We start from the raw sequence: 26,183 nt of genomic DNA on the forward strand, positions 1-26,183 counted from the left end.
AAAATCCTGTTCGGTAGACCTCCCCCACTCATCAAGCAATTAAGGGGAGACATTAGACAACTAGGGAAATTAAATATAAATGCACACCTCCAAGCCTTAGCCAAAACTAAGCGCCATATCCACCACACCATCCTAGAAAAAGCCCCTATCGCCCTGAGTCTCCCTGTCCACCCTCACCAACCTGGGGATCCAGTCTGGGTAAAGCACTGGAAAAGAACTCCCCTAGAGCCCACCTGGAAGGGTCCACATACTGTGATACTAGTTACCCCCACTGCTATTAAAGTTACAGGTATCACTCTGTGGATCCCTCACTACTGGATAAAAAAGGCTAAAGCAGACAATGAAACTTATCTCTGGACTACACATCAGGACTAGCAGAACCCACTATGTATCCAGCTTAACCATCTCCCAATGAAGACAGCCAAACCCAGGACTAACAGAAGTAAACAGAGCCACTGGCCCTGGCCCTCATTGGGGTTATACTGACTTTACTGGGGATTGGACTCTTCTCGGTAGCTCTGGGATATTGCACTGGACTGCAGAGGGCATCTCTGTGATATTTTGGCTCATTATATGATGTCTACTCCTGGCTCAGTCCCTACCCTCCTCCTGGTTGGTACACTCACCCTAATAACTATGGCAGAAAAGACCTGCCCTGAGACTTATTATACTAGGACTTGCATTCTTCCCACTAACAGGATTACGAGAAGCTTCTGGACCACGGGAGGTTTCATAGTCCACACCTACATGCCAAAAACATGTTATAGTCAGGCTCAGATATACCACAGTGATGGAAAAAAATACTGGACTGGCACCATCATAGGTGATATTCAAATCTGTATAGCCCCAAGAGGCAAACCAGCTTGCTGGACTTATTACACCCACTGGGGGATGTCTGATGGGGGAGGAGTCCAAGAACAGCTTGAAGACACAAAGGCTCAGTAAATATTAAATAAACATATATTAAATAAATATAAATAAATACTGAGGGTATTATTAAAATATCCTCAGTAACAGAGTCAACTTATAAGAAAAAAGAGCCCAGATCTTACTGGTATACGAAAAATCACTGAACCTCTAGAAACCTCTCCCCTAATAAACTGGTTTCTCAAAATGACCTTCCAGGCCCTAACCAACCATACTTCATGTTTGGTCTGTTTACCCCTCTAGAAAAAAGTCTATATTGGGGTCCCTGTGCCTCCAGGCTGGAACTCCAGCATCTTGATCCCAGGCTCAAACAAAACATCCCTGGTGGGCCCAGTAACATATAATGTCCACTAAGCCATAACGTCCCACCTAAATATCACTTATACTAATATAGGAGAAAATAAAATATTGGAATTCATACCAGGTAAATTCTACTCAAATAACCAAATCTTACCCGATAATGCCACTGCCACCTACTCCCGGGATAACATATTCTTTCTTTGTGGGGACATTGCCTACCTCTGCCTCCCAATAAACTGGACCGGGACCTGTATCCAGGTCTTCCTCACCCCAGATGCTTCTATCTTTAAAACCCAGCAACTGGAAGCCCCCACCCAAACACTCAGAATAGATGGGCCTTTCTAGTATCGATCCTCATAGGGGGAGAAATTATTGCTGGGATAGGAACAGGAATAAGTGACCTAGGAACATTCCTGAGCATCTACCACAATTTATCCCCAAAACTAAATAAAGACATAAAACAAGTAGCAGATTCCCTACTGTCCCTCCAGAGTCAACTAAACTCATTAACAACAATAACCTTACAGAATAGACGGGCCTTAGACCTACTCATAGTCGAAAAGGGGGAACCTGTATATTCCTAGGGGAAGAGTGCTACTACTATATAAACCAGACAGGAGTAGTGACCACAAAAGTCAAGGAGCTAAAACAAAAAAATCCAGGAAAGAAAACAAACAAGGAATTAAAACAAGCCTGGGGGCTGGGTGAGGTGGCTCACACCTGTAATCCTAGCACTCTGGGAGGCCAAGGCGGGCGGATTGCTCGAGGTCAGGAATTCAAAACCAGCCTGAGCAAGAGCAACACCCCGTCTCTACTATAAATAGAAAGAAATTAATTGGCCAACTAATATATATATATATAGAAAAAATGAGCCGGGCATGGTGGCGCATGCCTGTAGTCCCAGCTACTTGGGAGGCTGAGGCAGGAGGATTGCTTGAGCCCAGGAGTTTTAGGTTGCTGTGAGCTAGGCTGATACCACAGGACTCTAGCCGGGGCAACAGAGTGAGACTCTGTCTCAAAAAAAAAAAAAAAAAAAAACCTGGAGTTTCAACTTAGGACAATGGACTTCATGACTACTACCTCTGGCCAGGCCACTAATAATCATTCTTCTCCTTGTCACTGTAGGCCCCTACATACTGAGCACGATTATAAAATTCATAGAGACAACTATAATCCAGAGAACAACAGTTCACATAATGGCCTGATGTGGTTATCACCCACTGAGAAATGATGCCCTATAATAGACATATAAGGACATCAAAGGGCGGAATGATAAGGAAGACCCCCATCTATTAGCTGGCACATCAGTCACCTGAGACCCCATCCGTCAGAAGACCCTCATCAACATAATACTAAATTATTACCTGGCACATCCACATAATACTAAACCTATTTCCTGGCACATCAACATAATACTAACCTATTACTTGGTGCATTAGCCACCTGAGACCCCACCCCTCAGACCACCCCAACCTAATAAAAGTGGGGAACACCAGGTAGACGGGGCTCAGAATTTGGTGGCAAGACCCCCGAGCACACCGGTGAATAACCTGGATTCTCCAACTCTCTGTGTGCCACTCGGTGTGTCCTCAGACCCACTGCTGTAACACATGCTGTAACAAAATAATTATACAATTCACCATAGATCTGGGATCCCTGATTTCAAGTTTTTAGCACCTATACAGTTAATACAGACCTTTAAGTGCCTAAAAAAAAAAAAAAATCAAACGGTCCCAGTATTTCTTCCCATACTCCTCCATTATCTTCATTTCCTTGTCTAGGTCCTAACCCTAAATCTGGTTCTCTCCAAAATATTTCTTGGCAAAAACCCAGCTGGCATTTCTACTATGAAGTATAATGTTTTAGTCATTATAGCTAGTGTTAAAAATACATTTTTTTACAAAATTAATATTTTAGTTATGAATTAGGTATAAGCTCAGTTTTTCCCCCAACAAATTCATAGCAGATGGTCTTGTATCTTTTAATTGAACTCAGTAAGAAGCTAGGAGAGCCAGAATTAAAACATATAAATAGATTACACATTAGAATATCAAATGACAATGTACTGAATGCTGTAAAGTATGATTTCAATTCATCTGTAAAAAATAATCTTCTTTGAACATGGTGAATACCTCTCGGTTAATCTTAGGCAGATTGTTTTAATATTTCTAACACAGTACTTCTCAACTATTTTTCATTCCCTGATATATTTGAATTTTTTCATACTCTTATGAGCTTGGAAAAGAGATATAGATAAAGGAGCAAGGTTTTATACTCAGAATCAAAGCCCAGTTTAGTGAAACTTAGTAGTGAGATCTTAATGACACAATGAAATGCTCTCAAATATGGACTGGGTTATACCGTCTTTAAAACACAAAAGAGGCAGGGCGGATGTGGTGGCTCACGCCTATAATCTTAGCACTCCGGGAGGCCGAGGCAGGGAGATCACTTCAGCTCAGGGGTTCAAGACCAGCCTGAGCAAGAGCAAGACCCTGTCTCTACTAAAAATAGAAAAAAATAGCCCAGTGTGATGGCACATGCCTGTAGTCCCAGCTACTCGGGAGCCTGAGGCAGGAGGATCGCTTGAACCCAGGAGTCTGAGGTTGCTGTGAGCTAGGCTGATGCCACAGCACTCTAGCTGGGGCAACAGAGTGAGACTCTGTCTCAAAACAAACAAACAAACAAACAAACAACAAAACAAACAAACAAAAAAACCACAGAGGAGTTTCTGGTCCAATACCATTTATCTGTGTTTTAACATAGAACAAAAGTGATGGGGAATAAGAAATCACTGTCAAACACTAGGTTCAAAATGGGAAGAGAACCTAAACCTGATAATGAAGGGCAGGCTTAAAATAGTAAGATATACAAAAGATAAAAGAAAAGCAATGTTTAATGGATAGTCCCATTTATACTCAGGGTATAAAGGGATAAAATTGCTTTGCAATGCTATGCTTTGTGGTCATAAAATATACTTCCTCAGGTTGTTAGCTATTAGCAAATAAAGTGTAATTTAAAAATATATGTTACTTTCTAGAAATTAGACACATCAGAAAGTTCTTCAGAGTAGAGAAATACAGTCATATAACAAAACTATTACCTACAGATACACAGTTTCATTTTGGGTCAATGAAAAAGTTCTGGAGATGGATAATGGTAAAGGTTGCATGACAATGTGAATATACTTAATGCCATTGAATTGTACACTTAAAATGGAAAAATTTATGTTATGCATGTTTTAACAAAATAAAAAATAAAATAAAATATTGGAAAAAAATTAAAAGATGAAAGGTCTTCTTTTCCCTGAACCACGGCATGAAGGACAACAGTTTGCCCTGCAGAGTAAATTTGTTGCTCAGAGTAAATTAGATGAGCAAGTGATGGTTGTTTTGCTGTCATGACATAGGCAATCCTCATTTGAATAACATTTTATGAGAGTTATTTGAAATGTAAGATTTTGTGACAAATTAAACATGGGATCAAAGTTCATGTATTTGGTTACATTTAAGTGTGGCTTCAACCTTGGGTGGGAAAATGAATCAACCTCAACTTTCTATTAATAAAAGTGTTTTACCTCTTCTTTTCCCTCTTATAAGGAATATTTACATGACCTGAGAAAATAAAACTTTCAAAATAAATTGGAATGGGGAGAAAAACTATGACCTGTATCACTGGGATATAGAAAAAGAAAAAAAGATATTAAGTTGGTCAAACATATTCAAGTCCCATCTCTACCTATAACTATATAAACTTGAGCAAAGTTATTTAACCTTTATAAACCGTTTTTTTCATCTAAGAAGTACAGAGATACAATGTGTAACCACTAATTCTCAGAATTTGGTGAATAGTAAAAGAAATAAAAATTTTAAAATGTTGAACACATGTAAGAACTCAATAAAGTATGCTTGTTAACTAATTCAGAAGCTTTAAACTTTTTACTTAATATTACATATAATCATCTTACTTCAGACCAAGGTTATTTTAGAGATCTAGTCCAGAGTTGTCAACCTCAGCACACTGTCGCTTTGGGCAGATAATTAATTGCTGTGAGGAACCTATCCTATGCATTGTAAAACATCTGGCAGGATCCCTGGCCTCTACCAATTAGATATCAGTAGCATTCTCTAGTTGTGACAACCGAAAATATCTCCAGACAATGCCAAATGTCCCCTGTGAGGCAAAACTGCCTCCAGTTTAGAACCAATTTAGTCTAATGTCTTCATTTCATAAATGAAGCTAAGGCCCTGAGAGATTATAGGAAATGAAGGATTGAGGAAACTAAAATTTTAAAAAATGATTCTATATTCAGGTAGATTTGGTCCATAAAAAAATTCCAGTAGTCTGGGGAGAGACAATAGTAATAGAAGAGGGATGTTCTTAAATCAGTAAAATATATAATTATGTGTACTAACAGGTCATATTCTATGGACTTGGGCATTACTAAAATCCCCTATGTTAACATAAAAATATTTAATTCAGCTTGTGCCAGAATAACTGACTTCAATGATATAAAAAGCAAAGAGATTCACTTGACAAAATTTACTTTCTATCTACCTTTGTTGGATTGGGTTTACTCCAAATAGCTGCACTATTATGCCAAAGTAAAATACCATTAACCTTTGCATCCGAAAATGCAATTGTGTGTGAAATTCAAATAATCATATCTGAAACTTTCTCCTAACTACTACTACTAGATAACACCAGGCAATTTAGGATTAAATAGAATTTTGTGACAAAACTATAACATTTATGGCTGGAGTCAGAACAGAATAGTGAATTTGGTCCATCCTCACTTATGGAATTATAAACCATAAAGGATCTCTGAGGGAACTAGAAAAATATATTTCTTCAGCTCTGGGCGAGAAAATTTTCTGTTTATTTCAATTAATGTTCTTTGGTTACCTTGATAAGGATTTTAAGCTATTCAAATTAGGTGACTCTATTAGATATAAATGGCTATATCTAATAAAATGAATCTCACTTGCATTTGTTAAATGACAATTAGATTTAGTTGTACAAAACACCAAATTTCCTCTTCAGGACAACCCAGCAGATATTTATGGCAAGAACTTGCAATTAGTTGTTTTAATGCTTTGCTGAAGTGGAAATTTCATAGTCCAACTGATCTTGATGCAAAAAATCTAGCATTTTAAAGACTCCTTTGTATATCCTATTTTAATAAAGTAACAAAAATGGAGCAAACCTTAGAAGGGTTGGTAGCACTACTGTAAACATAAATCTCATTCTTAGTCACAGATTTAAATTCAGGCATTTAAAACTCTGAGAAATAATCCTTTTAATGATGAAAAGAACACATTGCTATATTCTCCATGATTACACTTTTAGAGATAACCTCCTTCAAACATTCTTGATTAAAATAGGATTTTTAAAAAAAAAACTGACTTAAAAAAAAAAACTGACTTGACCTTTGCAATCTTTTAATACCATCATAATCTTAGGAAAGAATAAGCAGAGCACAGCAGTAAGTTATAGGAGACTGGGAACTGGGTTAACCTATAAAGCATTTTAACTGTTTTTTCCCCTAAAGGTTAAAACCGTTTATGTTTTCATGAATAGTTGTGTTAGAAATGCAGATATGTATCTATCAGCATGAGGAATACTCAGAACTATAATGTTATCTAGTATCCTTAGTTTTCCAGGTTAAAAGATTAGTACCTGACTTATGAGTTTGACAAGTTTTAACTATTTTATACGTATTCTCACAATCAAACAAATAAAGGAAGGGTTAACCATGGCATAGTAACAATTACAAATTATAAAAGAATTAACAAAATAAATGGGAATACTAGTTATATGTTTAATATTTACATCATCTTTATTTAAACTAAGTCCTTGACTTTCATAATCACAAGCACTTAGTGGCCAGCATGCTCTGGGGTCCTGCTTGTGAAGTCAGAAACTGAATCTATTAATTTACTTGATCCCTTTACAGCTACTTTGCATCAGAAAGCCAACAAATACATACCATTCATTCCAATAAGTTAGCAAATGTGAATGGATCTGCAAAACTGGCTTCATATGGAACAGAATCAAAGTTCTTCCCCTAATAGGTATGTAATGAATATAGTAGGGGGAATGCTTAAGTTCCTCTTTGTAACAAGCTTAGTCAGTATTTTCACACATTGATCTCTTATAAAGACAAAGGGTCCCAAACTAACAAATGGTCATTAATCTCTCCCCAGACATCCTCCACCTATCAAAGACAGAGAATTAAAAATTAATTCTAACAGTTTGCTAATTATTCCTCCCAGACACCAACATTAGATTTATAATATAATGTACTTCAGTGTGCCTATAGTATATAAGATACTGTGGCTTACAGAGTACAGATTTATAATAAACAATAGAATGATCCTGATAGTTTAGGAGTCTGACTAGTTACATTTAAAACCGCATTTTCCCCACATATTTATTTTATATTTTTACTATCAAGCACTCCTATAGAGCTCTTTAGTATAGCTGTGCCCAATTTGTCTGTATATCCTCAGCACTAAGCATAGTGCCTGGCACACACACGTACAGGTGTTCAATAAATGATTTCTGAATAAATGAAGGAAATGTTATTAACTAAATTTTCTTTTGGTGGACTTACTATCATTTCACTTGAAACTTTACTGAAAAATATGCAGACAAAGGAAAGCCTTGTCAGGTAACTGCTATTCAAATGGATTAATAACTAAATAAAAAACTTGAAAGTCCTCAAATCTAAAATATCTATTTGATAATTTTTTTCTTAAATGGAAGAGGCAAATAAGCAAGGATTATTGTTTGTTTTTGTTTTTACTATGAGTACACTAGAACATCATTACTGGGCAAAAACAATCACCTTTTCAGCCTTTAAACATTTTTGAAAAACTTCACTTAATGAAATATGAAGTGTCCAAATCTCATGATTCCCTTTACAATGAATTCTGAGTACATATGTGTGTTTTCATGTGGCATTTCTTCTATCCACTTGGCATTTCTCTTGTTTGTTTTGTTTTTAAGTTTATTGCTCCATATCCCATTTGTAATCTTTGAAAGCATCTAATATTCCCTGCTTGGCAATTTCTAATCTCCACTGACATTTGCTCATTACTAACCCCAAGGCAGATGAGATCCTCAAGAGTGTTAACTACAGTTGAAAATGGATCAGTGAATGCTTTTTTAAACCACTTCTAATAATCCTATCAGGAGTGGACTTGTAACAACTGAATTTTGACAATTCTTTGACATCTTTCAGAGCAATCTCCAAACTAAGACTTAGAAAAAACAAGCAACCAAAAACTGGCACACTACCAAACAACATACTTCTCTTCTCCTTTATCCACTATCATAACTGGCAATCATGCATGGGCTTTATAAATATCTGAACAGAAATATTTTGAGGCCTAACAGTGTTTTGGACAGTGTAATATATCAAATAATTACCATTTTTTAAGTGAAAAGATAGGAGAATTTTAGTTTGGATCAAATGGTTAATGAAGGATATTTAGCTAAAATGAAATGATACAGCCGGGCGCGGTGGCTCACGCCTGTAATCCTAGCACTCTGGGAGGCTGAGGTGGGCGGATTGCTCGAGGTCAGGAGTTCAAAACCAGCCTGAGCAAGAGCGAGACCCCATCTCTACTATAAATAGAAAGAAATCAATTGGCCAATATAGAAAAAATTAGCCGGGCATGGTGGCGCATGCATGTAGTCTCAGCTACTCGGGTGGCTGAGGCAGGAGGATTGCTTGAGCCCAGGAGTTTGAGGTTGCTGTGAGCTAGGCTGATGCCACAGCACTCACTCTAGCCTGGCAGCAAAGTAAGACTCTGTCTCAAAAGAATAAAATAAAATGAAATGATAATTTTTAGGTAACAATTATATTTGGCTTTTCATATCCTAGTAAATTGTCTCAACACTAACAACACAGATTTCATTAATCACTGGGTGTCCAATGATAAAAATCAGTCAAGGTTTCTTATGATTTATGAATTACTGTTGAGTGCACAGCCATGGAAATACCACTGGAAGAGTATTAATCCAGAACTGCAAAATTATGGTTCATCTTTTCAGATCTGAAATTAACCTCCAAGTTTGGCTAGTTCAATTCCCCTTACTTCAGAAATATCAAAACCAAAATCCAGGAAGCTTGGGACCTGTTCAGGGCCACAAAGTCTAGCAGATTAATTAGCAAAAGAACCAATGTTCACTGCACCAGACTCCTACACCAGGGTTCCCCTCATTTTACTGCCTAGCAATACTATAGATATTGTTGCTACTTTATGAACTTATATGTCTTAAAGCCTTTAATATCTGCATATATTCTAAGATACTGCAACCAAACCAGTTACAGGGCCAGGCAAAAAGCCATTTTATCTATGAGATACTAATTCTAAATCTTATTGTGAACAGGCCATGAGAACCAAATTGAATTGTGATTTTGATGCCTATAAAACTGCTCTACCTACTTGCTGGTTATGGACAGAAAGTTTTGTATCAAAAATCAAAGATCCAGGAGATTTCATGTTTTCATCCTAGAACAATGGTACAAGTCTAGGCTGACTGAAGACACTAAGGAAAGTCTTTTAAAGGTTGACTTTAGTTAAGAGTTGATAAATAAAACATCATCATATTACAGTGTATCTCTAACTTCCACATTTAGTAAGTGGCATTTATGTGATGTGCCTATTACAAGTATTGTAAGGATTTTTTTTTCTTCTTTGCCATTCCTCCAAAGTGAAAGGTGTGAAAGGTTATGGAACAGCACACAGGGTATATCAATTAAGAATGTTTAGAGGAAATTATTTTTATGAGGTAATTTAATGGGGTGTCCTAAGAAATAGGAACTTAAATTATTTTACTCTATTTTGGCATCCACAATCTTTCACTTTGGAGGCAAGTTAGCAACATAAGGTAACACAGCAAATACTGGAAAATTATGAAATTTACTATGGCAAAATGCTTTACTGAGATCTTCTGCAGTGGACTCTGTCTCCACCATCTAAGAACATTTCCAAAATTGCTTTAAAATACATTTCAATGGCAAATTTTACGGTCTGCTATTTGCAGGCTGTTTACAAATATTTTGTGTGAACTAAAGATCACTTATATTGACATAACCAAGAAATATCTTTTTATGTTAGGAGTAATATGTGTTGGTAGGTACAACAGCACTTATTAAAAGCCAAACCACCTTTAGATGGGCCGGTGAACCTTGCTTTACTAGCTCACAATCTCGAATAGCCAAAGAAAACTCTTCAAAGTGATTCCTGAAATCTGTGCTTCTGCCATACTCTCTTCCTCCGCCACTAGAGCCCCCTCGACCAGACCCTATGATCCTAAAATCCAACAGATCCTACTTTAAAGCTCAAGTATACACTCTAACCTCCCCAAATTCCTAAACTCATATCTCCGTAAAGAGTCTACTACGAGTTTCTACACTGCTGGACATCGAATTTCACGAAAGGGGGGTTTACTCCCTCGTATTTCTTTGGCCTTTCCTCTTTTATCTCTGTCTCTCTCTCCTATCCGACCCCTTTCCCTTTCCCTGACTCTCTAGGTCCACATCACTTCTTCCTTGCCTCCTCTTTCTTCCCAAATCACGCCTCAGCTTCCTACAGCACACTAAGACGTCTTGGCTGGGAGAGAAATTATGTGGGTTTTTTTTTTTTTCCCTTCAAACTCCTGCCTTGTGAGTACCTTCAGTTCCTTTGCCTGGGGCCCCCATCCTTTGAGGGGGGAGAGGTGGGGAAGCCCCTCTCTGCTTCAGTCCATCTTGCACACTCGGGGCTAATACGACGGGGTGGGGCGGGGCGAGCTTGGCCTTTACTGCGCCACAGCAGGTGGGGGGTGGGGCGGTGGCGAACCGCGCCCAGCCCGATCTCGGACCGGCTGAGGAGAGGCAGTGAAGGAGATGGGGCCGCCCCCGCACCCCGGGAAGGGAACTCACCTTCTCTGAGGCAAGGGCGGGTGTCTACTTTAAAACTACTGCCCCCCCTCCCCGCCGCCGCCATAGTGGAGCCGCCAAAGCCGCCGCCGTTGCCACAGCCACTGGCAGGCGGGCAGGCAGGGGTGGAGGTGGCGGCGGCAGAGACGGTAGCTTCCTGAGGGGAAGACTCCGCCGCCGGCGGGGTGACTGAGCTCGGCACCGCCGCCATCGCAGCGAGGCGCGGACAATTGCACTTGCGCCTCGCTTCGGTTGAGCTCCTTTAGCCCCGCCTTCCGTTTAGCCCCGCCCCCTTCGCGCCTCTTTTCCTCGCTTCAGCTCGAGCCTCGTTCTCGCTCCTTCTGTCCACCAATAGGAACGCTTTAGACCCGCGAGCCACCTCCCCCTCCCACCACTGCTCGGCGTCACCCAACCTCCCTTAGGAGGGGAAGAGATGACCGCCAAGGGCAAAGGGCAAAAAGCGCGGGATATAGAAGCACGTGGGCCTCACAGAGTGAAGCCGTTGCGCTTGAAGGAGCTAATCTAAAACCAATTTAAGGGGGAATAAAAAAGGTCTGGAAACCCATTGATAACAACTTCAAAATACCTCTAAAATACATCTCTTGACTTTCTTATAGCCCTCAGTACAGAGAACAGAAATAAACAGAATCTTTCGTCATGGCGCATTGGTCCTCATCGCCTCATAAATAGCTGTTTATCAATTTGCCCATCTAAATTACAATAAATTCCTGTGAATCCGGCACTCAATTGAAGAACTGGAATATTACCGATAATTTAAATCTCACCGTCTTTCCCCCCAACCTTCTTTCACAAAGATACCAAATATCCTGATATATATTTTTTCCTTGCTCTTTTAACATATATTCTGAACATGTAAATATGTGCCTAAATAGTGTTTAGTTTTGATTGTTTTCAAATTTCACAAAAATTCCACACAAAAAACCTTTTTCTAGGTAGCATTTTGGGGCTTGTTCCTCTGACTCAATATTTTATTTCTAAGATTGATCCATGCTGTGGCTGTAGTTACTCACTGTCCATGTACAATATCCCATCCATTTCCTTTTTGATGGGCACACCTGCTGCATCTGTGTAAAAGTTTCTCTTGGGTTTGCTCTCTTTTCCAGTCTCACTTCCATTGCTGTATTTCAGGTCCTCATCATATCTTGTCAGAACTATGGCATTGGCCCCACTGGTCTTCTTTCCTCTGGTCTCAATCCCTTCAATCTATTTCCATATTGCTGCCATTTGTCACTGGCCCTCTGTTGCTTGTTGGTTAAAGTCAAAGGATACAGTTTTGCACTATTTGTCTCCTCCCTCACCTCTTTGATCTCATCCCTTTCCACTGCCCCTATCTGTTTGCTCTGCTTTTACTTTATGATTCAGCAGTACTAAATGTCCTTACAGATTTCCTTGAAGACCATGTTATTTCATGATGCAGTGTTATTGTATAAGTTCTTCTCTCTTCCTGAAATGTCCTTTCCCCCACATTAGGCACCTACCCAAACAAACTACTATATGCCCCTTGAATCACCTCCTTCAGGTAACCTGTTCTATTCCTGCTTGGAGTTAATTCCACCTTCTTCTATAACACATCTATATCTATATATTTTTTTATTTTTATTTTTTAACAACCAAGAAGAAGCACTGATGGTGCATATTTTTATTGTATTGAATTGTACTTTGTGTTTCTCTTAATAGCTTAGAGCCATTTAGAGACAAAAGACAGTTTGTCTTATTTTCAACTCTTCAAGCTCCAGCCCAGTAAAGTCCCAGGACAGAGAGTGAAAAGCAGTGGTTCCTAGTCCTGGGCATTCCTAAGTCCCTAGGCCCACAGAAATGTTTTTTTTTTTAACTTGGAAAATTGTTTATTTACTTCCTAATCAACATTTTAGAGGAGTATTTCATGCAACAATAAAAAAGGTGTCTTAACAACATTTGAAGATGTGACAGTATTGGCTGTGCACTCTTGACTGGCAACAACTGGCTAGAGTTGAATAACAAATTCAGATACTTGAAGTGCTGGACTTTTAAGAACATGTCTTTATGTTGTTTCTGTGGTTTAGTAATTTATACAATATTACCTGAGTCAGTGGGTAATTTCTCTAGTCTGCTATCCTATCCTTCTGTAAGTCAGTGCCTCTTTTACTTGTAAAAGAAATTACTGGGTAGGCCAGGCACAAGAAATATTCTGCTGAAATAGCTAATAGAACAAGGTAAGCATAAAAATGGGCTGTGATTTTATTTCTTCTGATATAATGGGGAAAATCCCTCAAAGGCATTTTTTAAAAATATGAATCACGGTCCACTTGTATAAGAAATATTAAACCGGAATTTCTGGGGGAGTGGGCATCACTCAAGATTCAGTCAGCAAAAGAGAAAACTGCATTAGGTATTTCAAATGGAAAAGATTTAATATAGGCAAACAGGTACTTAAAAGAATAGGAAAGGTTAGAGTAGTAAAACCCAAGAAATTTTTCCAAATATTGTCTGGCACTTGGAAGCCTTTTCATCCCTTTCTGTGCTTTCCCATTTGCTGTAGAAGCTGAAATCCTATGAATTACATTTCCAGACTTCTTGGCTAGAGTAGGATTCTGAATATGGTTTAGGATTAGTGGCCTTATAAAAGAGGCCTGAGGGAGCTTGTTTGTCCCTTTTGCCCTTGTGACATAGTTAGAAGGTGTCATCTTTGTAGCAGACAACAACCCCTTACCAGACATCAAATATGCTGGCACCTTGATCTTGAACTTCCCAGTTTCCATACCGGTGAGCCCCAAATTCCTATTGTTTATGTTAATACATTTTCCAGTCTAAAGTATTTTGTTATAGCAACCCAAATGGACTAAGATACAAATTGGTACCAAGAAATGGGGTGCTGCTGTAACAAATATCTAAAGACGTGGAAGTGGTTTTGGAACTGGATAATGGGTAGAGACTGGAAGAATTTGGAGGCGCAAGCAACAAAAAGACAACATCGCATGCTAGAAAAAGACTACATTGCCATTACTGGAGTATAAAGGGTGATTCTGGTGAGGGCTCAGAAAAAGAGAGTTGTAGAGAAAGTTTCAGTCTTCTTACAGATTTCCTAAGTGGTCATAAACAGTTGCCAAGATGTTAACCACTTATACTCAGAGCTGACCAGTTGCACTTCAGCAGTCCAAGAACTCCGCAAACCTCCCATTTCCCAGCAGAAGATCTATACGAATCTGTTCATATTATGGCACCAGAGGTAGGATACTGGATTAGACAAAATGCATTAAACTTACCCAGTCTCCACTAATCTTCATTCTCCTTCTGGCTGGCTGGGAGGAATACAAATAATGATATGTTCAGCTAACATATATTGAGAAGATAAGTGCCAGGAAAAATACTGCTTAGGATGTGTGGATTCTTTCTTTTACTCTTCACAACACTTTTATATGGTGTATACTTTTATTTCTGTTTCACAGATGAGGAAATAAGTCCTTAGGGAAACTATATAACTCTGGTCAATTATCATGCAAACAACAAGAAGTTAAACTCAGGCTTGTATTATATATTAGTTATTTATATTAGATCTCTTTTTCTCAATCTTTTATGATCATTTTTCTAGCCATAAAGGGGGCACTTCTCCCTTATGAGTCTAGGTATAAATATTCAAATGTAATATCACCTTCCACTTAATGACACCATCCCATTCTACTATCCCTTTTTAATCCTGGCACAAATTATGCTGAATTGGTGTCTAGATTAGAGTAGAGAATAGAATGGGACTCACTGAAAATTCAGAACCTCCCCCCACTCCAAAATGTTATTCTATATCAAAAGAAACCTTTTTGCCAAAGTCTGCTATCATTCTCCATTATGAAGGTTTTGAAGTTTGGTTAACTAACTGGAGGTTCCTTTTTATAGGAAATAGAGGTCTCCACACCTGATCTCATATTTAAAACTGTGGATCTTCCAGGGAAAAACGGAAATATCTCAGAGCCAATATTATTAAATAGGATAACAGCTCTGGCTCCAACCCATTGCAGTAATGCTGAATGAAGAGCCACTACAGAATCCAAAATGGTAATACCCATGAATCCCACCATAAAGAACAAGCACCCTCCAACATGCCAGGGACTATATGCCAAAAGCCTGAAAATGTTCTAGAGCATTCAGTCTGGTTCTGCTTGTCCTGGCTAAACTTTATTTGGTTCCTGGTTTGGATCTGGGATTTTTCAACGGCAAAGTCCTTGGGCTCCTTTTCATCTCACATGTTTGGAGTATTCAGTTAGTCCACAGTTTTTCCATAAGCATTGACTCCATAATTCCTGAGGCAGAAGGCTAATCTTTATCCATTTTGTAATGATTTTTCAAATGGAAAACTTTGCCTCAAGGTCTCGAGGCTAGCTCAGGACTGTGAACTAAAATAAAATCTTAAGGCTCACCCCCCCACCACCAGCTGACTAAATGGATCCCCTTATGGCCAAAGGAATATCCTAAAACTAAATTGCCTGCCTAGAGGAGGGAGGTCAGACATGCCTCATCATGTCCCCCTCCCTTCTTGGAGACATCCTTTGTACCCCAATAACAGGCCTAGGGTATGCAACACAAAGCTGCAGTTCCTCAATTTACACAACAAATATATGTCTAGAGGCTTATTTCTGATCAACAGCTCCTTATCTTAAAACTTTCCAAGCCTTTAGGCAAAGCTTTATATCTTTAAGCAATTACAAGTCAAAGAATCTTTAAACCCACCTATAAACTGTAAACCCCTGCTTCCAGATGACCCGCCTTTTTGGGCCAAACCAATGTATGCCTTCCATGTATTGATTTATGACTTTACCTGTAACCCCTGTCTCCCTGAAATGTTTAAAATCAAACTGTAACCCAGCCACACCAAGTCTACTTGCTCAAGGCTTCTTGAGAACGGCTCTGGGTCATGGTCCTCAAATTTGGCTCAGAATCAATCTCTTTAAAATTATTTTACAGAGTTTGGCTTTTTTCCATTAACGGGATTCATATCAGGAGCGCCTATCCTCTACCACACTAGGTTCTTTACAGGTAACATCCATAAGCAATACCAACGGCAACAATGCAGGCCAGTAATCATCACCTCAGGAATGAGGACCTCAGACCAGCAGCCCAACACTTCCAAGATGATAATATCTGCCAAGGAGACCAACACATCCCAAACGATTATCTCAGCACAATTGGTAGTCTTAGCCTTGGCAATGACACCCTAGAATGTCCTGCAACCAGTTCCATGCAAAACCCTGCCAAATAAAGATTCTGATCTCTGTGCTCCCAAACACAACATATGGCTCTCACCTATAAACTCACTTGGACACCCTCTAATTTCCCCAGCTGTCCATTCCTCTTCCTCACCTCCTGTCTTTCTGCCCCCCTACCACGTTTCAATATATGTAGGCCTTTGTTCCCTACCTAGCTGTTGCCAATGCCACCATAATTGCTGTCGGCTGCTTTAATGAAGATTCCATCCATTCTACTTATATATGTCTCTGTGATTTCATATCCTTTCTTACACAACATTAAGGGTATCTTACTAAGAACTAAATCTTATTGGCAGGCCTTTACCTACCTAGACTACACCTAAGCCCTGATGAATGACACTATGGAGAGATCTGTCATTGCTTTTTATCTATTCTGATGCATCAAGGAACTCCTGGCAGCTCATTTAGATTTGGTCTTGACCCACTCCTTTCCATATTCATGCATTGCCCTTTGAGTGCAAGCTATTGCCCTATAGATTAGTTGGCACTCCTACAGGTGCCATACCACTTACTTTCTCCTCTTGGGCACCCAAAACCCGAATTGGGATCTCGACTTCCACTATTCCTACACAAAGACCTGAAACTCCACCCCCTACTATGAACCTGGCCACGATAACTGTCCCTATAATCTCACCCACATCACTTTCCATTATGATTCCCACAACTGCACTAGCTATGATTTCATCTTGTCCAATAACTCTTACTTTGTTCATCACTATTCCCCTGTCACAGTCCCTACTTTCTACTTTGTTCAACCTGCTAGATGGTATCTGTGTAACAACACGTCACCTCAGAGTTAAACCAACAATGCTGGGCCTGCTATCCAGTGCCCCAGCATGGGCAACCACTTATAGAACTAATTCTTATCCCCTAGGAGGTGTTTGATATTCCATCTTGACTACTCTTCATTCTCTCCATTCACCCTCTCGCCCCTGCATTTCCTCCCAGCATTCCCTTGACCTCAATAACTTTCTGTACATCATCCCACACCTTTCCTAATTCCCCTACCAATCAATATTATATACAGCCATGTCCTTCCATTGAAACTATTTGGCCCTCACATGTCTGCATTGAGATAAATTTGCTCACCAGAAATTTCACCTTCCAATCTCCCTTGGGCTACTGCTTCTCCTGTGGCACCACTCCTATTCAGCAGAGTCCACATTCTACTCCTCCATCCTCCCTCTTTTGCCCTATGCAAACTGACCTTTGTTTTATATATGTTTAGTACTCAGGTCACCCTATATCCAATTAGAAAATCTATCTCTGTCTTAGTTTGGGCTACTTTAACAGAATACCATAGACTGCGTGGCTTAAACAATAGACATTTATTTCTCACAGTTCTGAGGCTAGAAAATCTGAGATCAGATTTCTAGCATGGTCAGGTTCTGGTGAGGGTCCTCTTCCTGGTTTGCAGATAGCTATCTTCTTGCTATGTCCTCACATTGCAAAGAGAAGAGAGAGAAAGCAAACTCTCTCATGTCTCTTCTTATAAAGACATTAATCCCATCATGAAGGCACCACTCTCATTACCTAATTGCTTCCCAAAGGCCTCATCTCCATGTACAATCCTGTTGGGGGTTATGGTTTCAACATATGAATGGGGGGGGCATAAATATGCAGTCTTACAACAGCCTCTCTCATTTAGCCTTCCCACAGAAAGAAGCACCAAGCTATCTTTTTACCTATCATATTGGGTCTCATCACAATCTTTGGTATAACAGGCACAAATTTAGGTATTTTCAATTCTGTAACACAGACTCAATTCATGTAGGCCACCCAGACATTGTTACAACTCCTGGTAGACCATATACACTAAGCAGCTCAAATCTTAGAAGTCCTTAATGTGGCATAAAGCTCTTCAGCTACTGTGGTAGCTGCCAAAAAATTAGCATTTGGCTACCTACTGCCATCTCAAAACAAAGTTTGTGCCTTAAAGGGGACTTTCTGCTGCATGTAGGTCAATAATACTGGAACAATCTCCAAAATATTTTAAAAAATAGAACAAATCAAAATAATCAATAATATTACGAGAGGACTCTAAGAGATTCTCTAGACCCTGGTTGATTTCTTCTCCTGGCTATCTCCTCCTGCTTACATGACTGGCTCTGCACTGTCTTTCAGGGAGGTGTAGTAATTGCTGGTAAAATTATTTTGAATTGACTTTGCAAATTTGGTCTCCCTCAGACCTAGGATAAGTGTATTTGCAAGAAAACTGAGAGGTAGCTATGCTAACTCAAACTTAGGAATAACTGGGAAGACGGGGGTGGGGGTGTGTGTGTGGAAACTTGTATCCTCACTATTTGATTCCTCTTTTAAAGTTTATGCTGGCAGCTGCCTCTGGGATTCCATTTTATAAAATGCCTGTGTGCTTGCTAGTCTTTTAGTGTTTCTCTCTCTCTCTCTTTCCCCCTTCTGGGGTCTCTCCAACAGTGTTATCCTTCCAGATGCTTGCCTTGGAATTTCCCAGCCTGTGTGAGTAATACACCTTTCTTTGGTCATACCAAAGAATTACTGTCATGAATTTCTATATCTGAACCTAACAGATGCAGGCAAGGAGCTTTTCAATGTCCCAGAAGAGTTGCTATTAATGTAACAATTCACCCTTCACAACAACCAAAGCAATTGGGATAGGCCATTCTTCCTTCAACTGATCTGAATGTGCCTAGATCAGCAGGTTCATATGTTCAGCTGAATCCTGCTTCTACCTACTGTTTTCAGGATCCCTTCTATGCCATTCAATGTGATAATCCCCAAAACAGAGTCCACCACAATTCCATGTGTACACCCATTTAAACAATAGGGGCAGAAGATGAAGAAAGGGAGATAGGAACCCTGACACATAATGACTAAATATATATAATCTGGAATCTTTTTGGAGGGGAAAACCAAATAAGAGGAAAATCTGCCAAAACTATGGAAAGCCTTTCCTCTTATTTAAGCAAATTCATGCATACATTGAATGCATATATACTAAATACCTACTAGATTCCAGGAGTTGTACTAGATGTTGGAGATAGAAAGATGAATAAGAGGGCACAGTCCATGCCCTCTGGGAGCTCACAAACTGATGATATAGGCAAACAAATAATCAGGCTCACAGCACATGTAACTAGCATTATGATGAGGGTATTCCAGGATGAGAGGAGTTATCCCAGATGTGTAACTAGCTAAATACAGGGGATACAGTTAGGCTTCACAAAGAAGTTACTTCCAAACTGGGTATTTAAGGACAACAAAGATGGAGCCAGCTTGAGGGTACTATAGACATAATATTTCAGAATTCAAAAGAGACCAACATGTGTGATGTCAGAAAGACATGGGAAAATATGGTCCACTCAAAGGTCAACAAGTGATTGGATTTAGCTGAAACATAGGGCGCACATAGGGAAGAAGCTAAAGAAGGGGATGTCAGGGGTCAAATCGTGAAGGAACTTCCTTGGGTGGTATGCTAAGGGGTATGAGTCTTATTCTTTGGTCAATAGGAAGGAACTGAAGAGTTTTGTATTGGAGATAGATAACTTTGGCAGTAGTGTTGAGGGCAATTTAAGTAGGAGAGTGGAGAGGAAAGTTAAGAGAATTTAGCAGTAAGCTATAGTTTTACTGATAGAACAATAGCTACAATTAGGGAACTGATAATAGGAATAGAAGGGAAGGAACAAATTCAAGTGATAATTAGGAGGTAGGATTTGGCAGCTGAGTGGATGAAGGGGAATGATAAGAAGTAATAAAAAATCACTCCAAAATTTGTGAATTGGCCCCTGTGGCTGGTATTAACATTTGTTAAGATAGACAATACAAAAATAAAAAGGGGAACATATTTCGGGGAAGGAAAGAAAAGGAGAAAGGGGAAGACTTGTTTTGTGTGCACAGGGTTTGGTGTGCCTGCAGAGTGTCTTAGAGGCAACTGAGTGTATAGGTCTACAGCTCAGGAGCAAGATAAGGGGATTTAGATCTGTGAATCATCAGTGTATAGGTGGTTGTTAAAGCTAAGGACCTGGATGAGCTTATATGGCGAGTGTCTATAAAGTGAAATGAGAATAAACCAAAAACAAAGCCTGCCACAACAAAGGCTAATAATCAGGGGCAGTTAGAGAAGAAAAAACCTGTAAAGGAGGTTCAGAAGCACTAGCCACATTGGAAGAGAGCCACATTGGAAGATAATCACAAGAACACAGTGTCACAGAATCAAGGATAGTAAGCATCAATTGATGAGTTCAAATAATATAAAGATCGTGAGGTATCCATTAGAGTTAGCCATGGTAAGAGCCATTTTACTGGAGGGATGGGGCTGTAGTCTACAGTAGGTTAAAGAAGGAATTAAAGGTGAAAAAATCCAGGTAACTACAAGAAACAATTCTTTTATTTTTTTTAATTTCAGCATATTATGGGGGTACAAATGTTAAGGTTACATACATTGCTCTTTCCTTCCCTCCCCCCTCGAGTCAGAGATTCATTCTTTAAAAAAAATTTGATCATGAAAACAATGATCAGAGTCTCCATATTGTTTATTGACTGCAGTGAAAAATCCAGTACGTAGTGAAATGTCAAAGATCCAGGAAGGAGAGGGGATAATTTATATAGCAAAGTCCTGAAGTCATAGGAGGGGAGAGGAGTTCCAAAGAGGAGATAACAGTAGAGTTTTCCACCAATGGATAGGGTTCAGAGAAAGGAAATTATTTTTGGTATAAAAGTATGAAGGACTAGAAGAGCTAACATCATGGGCAGAGATGACAGATGTGGAGGATTTAGTTTTGAATGGGAAGATCTCTCATTCCACTGAACTTCTAAGGAAGATTGCAGGAATAAATGCAGATACAAATATGGTTGTGATGTTGGGAGGAGAAAGTTCAGGGAATCCCATGTTCTGATCTCTGTTTTCTCTGTAAAGTAGGAGATGAGGTTATTTGATAAAAGCAGAGGACTCAAGGACAGTGGTTAATGTTTGAAGTAACTGCTGGGATAAAGAGGAGAAATGGGAGAAAGAGCCATAGACGCATTTTATCATTATTACACAGCAATCTAATTAAAAAGTACTTATATTATCCCCACTTTTTTCAGTTGTGGACACAGAGATCAGTTTGCCCAAGGCTACACAGCTAAGTGGAACTATTAAATGGTAGAACTAGACATCCCATGTAGGTATCCAGGTTGCAGCTCCAAAATCACTCTGTCTCTTTTTAACCGCCTTTAATGGGAACTGCAAAAAGACAGGGTAACAAAGTGTTCATAGTGCCCCTCCTACTTATAACTTTTTGTTAAGAAGATTATTAATAAAAACATACAATTTTAGTACTAAAATAGATGTCAAAAATCTTTTTGTCACTTATTTTATAAGACAAGGAAGTAAGATTACTAGAAGAAAAGTGACTAGCTCAATAACATATAGCTCATGAGTGGCAGAACTGAGAATCTAATCCATGTCTTTCTGACTGCAAAATCTCACTGCCACCCACGGAGTGTTTCCTTCATTGGCCTACCACAGTGTTCACAAGTACATCAATAGTAACTTTTTTTGAAATAAGGTTTTGTGTTAAGCTATCTTCATCACTCACTTGCACAAAGAGAAGTTCTGTTATAAAATTGATTAGCTAAGCCATTAGTTCACAAAATTACTTTGTCCAACAGGACACAGGACAAAGTATTTTTTGATGAGGAGGAAGGAAGGAAAGATTTATAACTGGAGAAAGGCAGACCAAGGAAGACACCAGAGTGTGTACTTCAAAAGCAAGGGGACAGAAGAAGGACACTGAACAATTGGAGAAATGAAGTCTAAAGAGGTACTAGAGGGAGTACTAGGGTGCTAATAAAGGGAAGTCATGGTGAGTGAGGAAAACAAACCTCACCTACTATTAGTATAATAAAAGAAATTTGAAAGCATTATTTCAAAGCGCGTTATGTAAAACACTTTCTACAAATCCTGCTGCTAGTAGGCATTTAATAAAAGGTAGATTTGTTTTTATTTATTTTTCTTCTATCTTTCTATTTTTGAAAATACTTTGAGATGTATATTGGGTCAGGTGGTGGTGTGTTAATTTAAACAGCAGGCTCTGTGGTGTGGCATAAAGAGCATGCACTTTGGAGCCAATTGGACAGGACTTGAGTCTTATCTTGATCATTTATTAGTTGGCATGAGAAGGTGAAAACAGGATTCCATCCCCAGAAAAATACTTGAGTATTTTTTCCTGAATTTCAAATGTTTTCCCTGCAAATATTCTAGGGAAGAGGTTGGGATGTTCCTGAGAGCTCCCAACATGCTATTTACAAATTCTGATCAAGTCTTTATAGGAAAGAGGGGTGAAGGAGTGCAGAAAATTTCACCCTAAAATATGACTCCTTGGCATAAAGAGTACTTTAAATTAAAGGCCCTTAGAGATCAACAGGCACTATAAGGAGCTTTCTCCCCATCTCCATAAAGACCTGAGGGAGACATCAAGAAGGATTGTCTTTCTTTCCCCTCCCTGTTATTTCACTCAAAATAATGGCCTGTCTCTCAGGTTAATTTAATTTCCAAAGAGAATCATTTACAAGTCAATCTCTGTTCCCCTGCATCCATTCATTTTCCCAAGTATCATTTCATTCTACCTAGTAATCATTTATTGCCCCTCAACAGAATTACCTATATTCCCCATCTCCACCCTGCCCTCTGAAATAAGGGTATGTAAGTATTTGTGTCTCATTGGGATATTGAGCAATCACTCTGTGATTCTCCCCGTGGGAACAGTAACAGCAAAATTTGTATATATTTTCTTTTATTAATCTACTTTATCATGAGTTGATTTGTCAGCGAACCTTCTGAGGACAAAGGGGAAGTTTTTCTTTCACCCCAGTAGGGGCCAGGCTTTCTGAGAGACAGATTTGTATTTTCGTCTTCTCAGTGTCCTCTTGAAAGTGCTTTCTTTTAGCTCCTTATACAACATCCTCTCAAAGAAATGAATCTTCTCATATCAACTTACATATTTGGCAGAAATTCAGGTTCACAGCCCAATATAAACACAGGATGCAACAGAGGAAAATGAAAGAGAAGCCATGAGTGCTGCATTTTACAATTTAAAACTGATGATGGCTGACACCTCATATATTTTTAACCAAAAAAGCACCACTGTTTTACATTATCCTTAGAAAATTAAAGGGTCTCCTATGGAATGGGTAAGGAGAGAAGAAACCTTTCCAAGCCCTTAAACTCAAGCTGGACCTCTCTTTAAGGAAATCAAAAGCAGAAGATGCCACTCAAATGCCAGATAAGCTGCAAATTTTAAAAGGACAGGATGGTTTGCTATTTTCTCTAGTGTCACATCTAGTTGCTTGGTGTAGCTGTTTAGAGGACTGTTGTGAACAGCCTTGTTGGTAAAGAAAATCATGTTCAATTACTGATACTACTCTGGGTATAGGAAGGACCTGTGTCTTTCATGTGTGCCATATATTTGCTGTCTCTGGGATAGACACAAGTGACTATCTGGGACTCTTGATCATCACCTATATGAAATCATCCATCATCCTCTGGTATAATCTGAGACCTCTTCAAATTGTGGAGGTAAGAGAAGACTTCAGAATTCTTGCATCTATATTCATAAGGATGGAGCTGGATCCCATTCTTCTAAGTGAAGTATCACAAGAATAAAAAAACAAACAACACGTGTACTCACCATTAAATTGGTACTAATCGATCAACACATAGGCACATATGGAAGTAACATTCATTCTGGTGCAGGGCAGGCAGGAGCGGGGAGGAGAGGATGGGTAAATTCACACCTAAGGGGTGTGATGTGCACTGTTTGAGGGATGGGCACACTTGTAGCTGTGACTCTGGTGGTACAAAGGCAATTTATGTAACCAAAGCGTTTGTACCCTGATAATATTCTGAAATTAAAAAAAAAGAGAGAGAGAAGACTTCAGGAACAATGTTTAGGATGCATAGCATGGAAAAGTTTGTGTCAACAAGTGCTGCTTCTGCAGGCACTTCTAACATAATTTCACAACATAGAGGAGTCCTACATTTTGTCTATTATAATTGTTTTAGTGCAGATGCTTCTTTGAGCATATCTGAGCATCATGATGATATCAAGCACTCATTTTAGTTGTGGGAATGTCCTCAAAGAATTTGGAGAGCAGAGGATATGTAATAACATTTTGAATAACAAAATGGCCTTTCCTGGCTAAGATATAGGGTATGTGAAGAATAAAAGGACAGAGAAAGCTGACATACCAGGGTGAGGAGTCTTCGTGTAACTCACTATGTGGCAGTGAAATATGGAGTGCCTGAGTGATAGGATCAGCATCATGGTTTAAAAAGTAAATTGTTATAATAATAACAGTTGATTTGATTAGGCATACTTTGTACTACTTTATATGAGTGTGTGTGTGTTTTGGGGGCTGTTTATATGGGGTGGTGATCTCACAGAAATCCTAAGAGATAAATGTTACTAACATCCTCATTTTTTTTATAGGTGAGAAAATGGAATCACAGAGAGGTTAAGTATTTTGCCCACTGTCACACAAGGAGTAAGTGACAGTGCCAAGATTCAAGTCTATAGGCAGTACAGCTCAATAGCCTGTGTTCTTAACTCTGGCTGATTCTCAAATCTGAGTACATATTAAAGTTACCTGGAAAGTTTTTAAAATGTATTCGTATCTGAGCTCTACCAAAGTTAATTAAAACAAAATCCCTTGTAGTTTTAAAAGCATCTGGCAAGTTCTGAAGCAATGTGAGCTTTGAGAATCACTTAATTACACTCTGCTGAAAATGGACAAAATGAATTAACATTTTTGTTATTGTTGTTTAAAGGAGAATAAAGTATAATCTCTAGAATGTGCAGGGACCCAGGAATGACCACAGTTGGACTTTTGGTAAACATTATATACATATATAGAGAGATGATGATAAGGGAAACCCCCATCAATTACTTGGTGCATGAGGCACTGGAGACCCCCACCCCTTATGGAAGACCCACATCAGTATAATATTAATCTGTTACCTGGCCCATCAAATAGTCTATTGCTTGGCATCAGCATAACACTAAATCTATTACTTGGTGCATCAACATAATGTTAACCTATTATCTAACACATCAACTAACCTACACCTGATACCCCACCCCTCGGACCACCCCAACTTAATAAAAGTGGGAAAAATCAGGTATACAGTGCTCAGAATTTGGTGGTGAGGCCCCTCTGAGCCCACCTGCGAATAAACTTTGATTCTCCAATTCTCCGTGTGCTGCTGGGTTTGTCCTCAGGACCACCCACTGTAACACTAGTACCATTTATTGCCCCTAAACAGAATTACCTATATTCCTTATCCTCCTCTCCCCTCTAAAATGAGGGTATATAAATTTATGGATCCCACTGGAATATTGCGTAATCACTCTGTGATTCTCCCCATGCATATATAAACCTCTTTCTTTTATTAATCTGCCTTATTGTGACTTTATCTTCCAGCGAATCTTCCAGGGAGGCAAAGGGGAAGTTTCCCCTCATCCCTGCACGCTGACCTTTGATTTGGGTGATTGATTTGGGGGTGATTTCAGGGTTCCAGCTGTTTTTTAGCCTAGATAGTGAAAGGGACAGCCTTGCAAAACCAACAGGAAAATATCTAATCTCACCATTTCCTCAGTAACGGTTAAAGATCAATCCTATAGTTCTCTCACTAGCAGGCACCCTGCAGGAGTTCTGTTTTGCGCAACTTCTGAAAAGACCTGAATGGATGGAAAAGGGATGTAAATCTTTCTCTTCATAATTGTTTTTTGAGAATCTGCATTTACAGAGTTCCT

General features: G+C 39.2%; 1 protein-coding gene across 1 annotated transcript in view; it reads right to left on the reverse strand.

Annotated features, from left to right (window-relative positions):
* ZMAT1 (zinc finger matrin-type 1) overlaps window positions 1-11,386 on the reverse strand; it is a 36,213-nt gene extending 24,827 nt beyond the window's left edge. Inside the window, exon 1 of the mRNA XM_075999292.1 lies at window positions 11,162-11,386. Coding sequence (XP_075855407.1) covers window positions 11,162-11,369 — 208 coding nt within the window. The 5' untranslated portion in view covers window positions 11,370-11,386. The remainder of the gene's footprint in view (window positions 1-11,161) is intronic.
* Between the last annotated feature and the right edge of the window lie 14,797 nt (window positions 11,387-26,183).

Source organism: Microcebus murinus, chromosome X (genome assembly GCF_040939455.1).
Source record: "Microcebus murinus isolate Inina chromosome X, M.murinus_Inina_mat1.0, whole genome shotgun sequence".
Lineage (NCBI taxonomy): Eukaryota > Metazoa > Chordata > Mammalia > Primates > Cheirogaleidae > Microcebus > Microcebus murinus.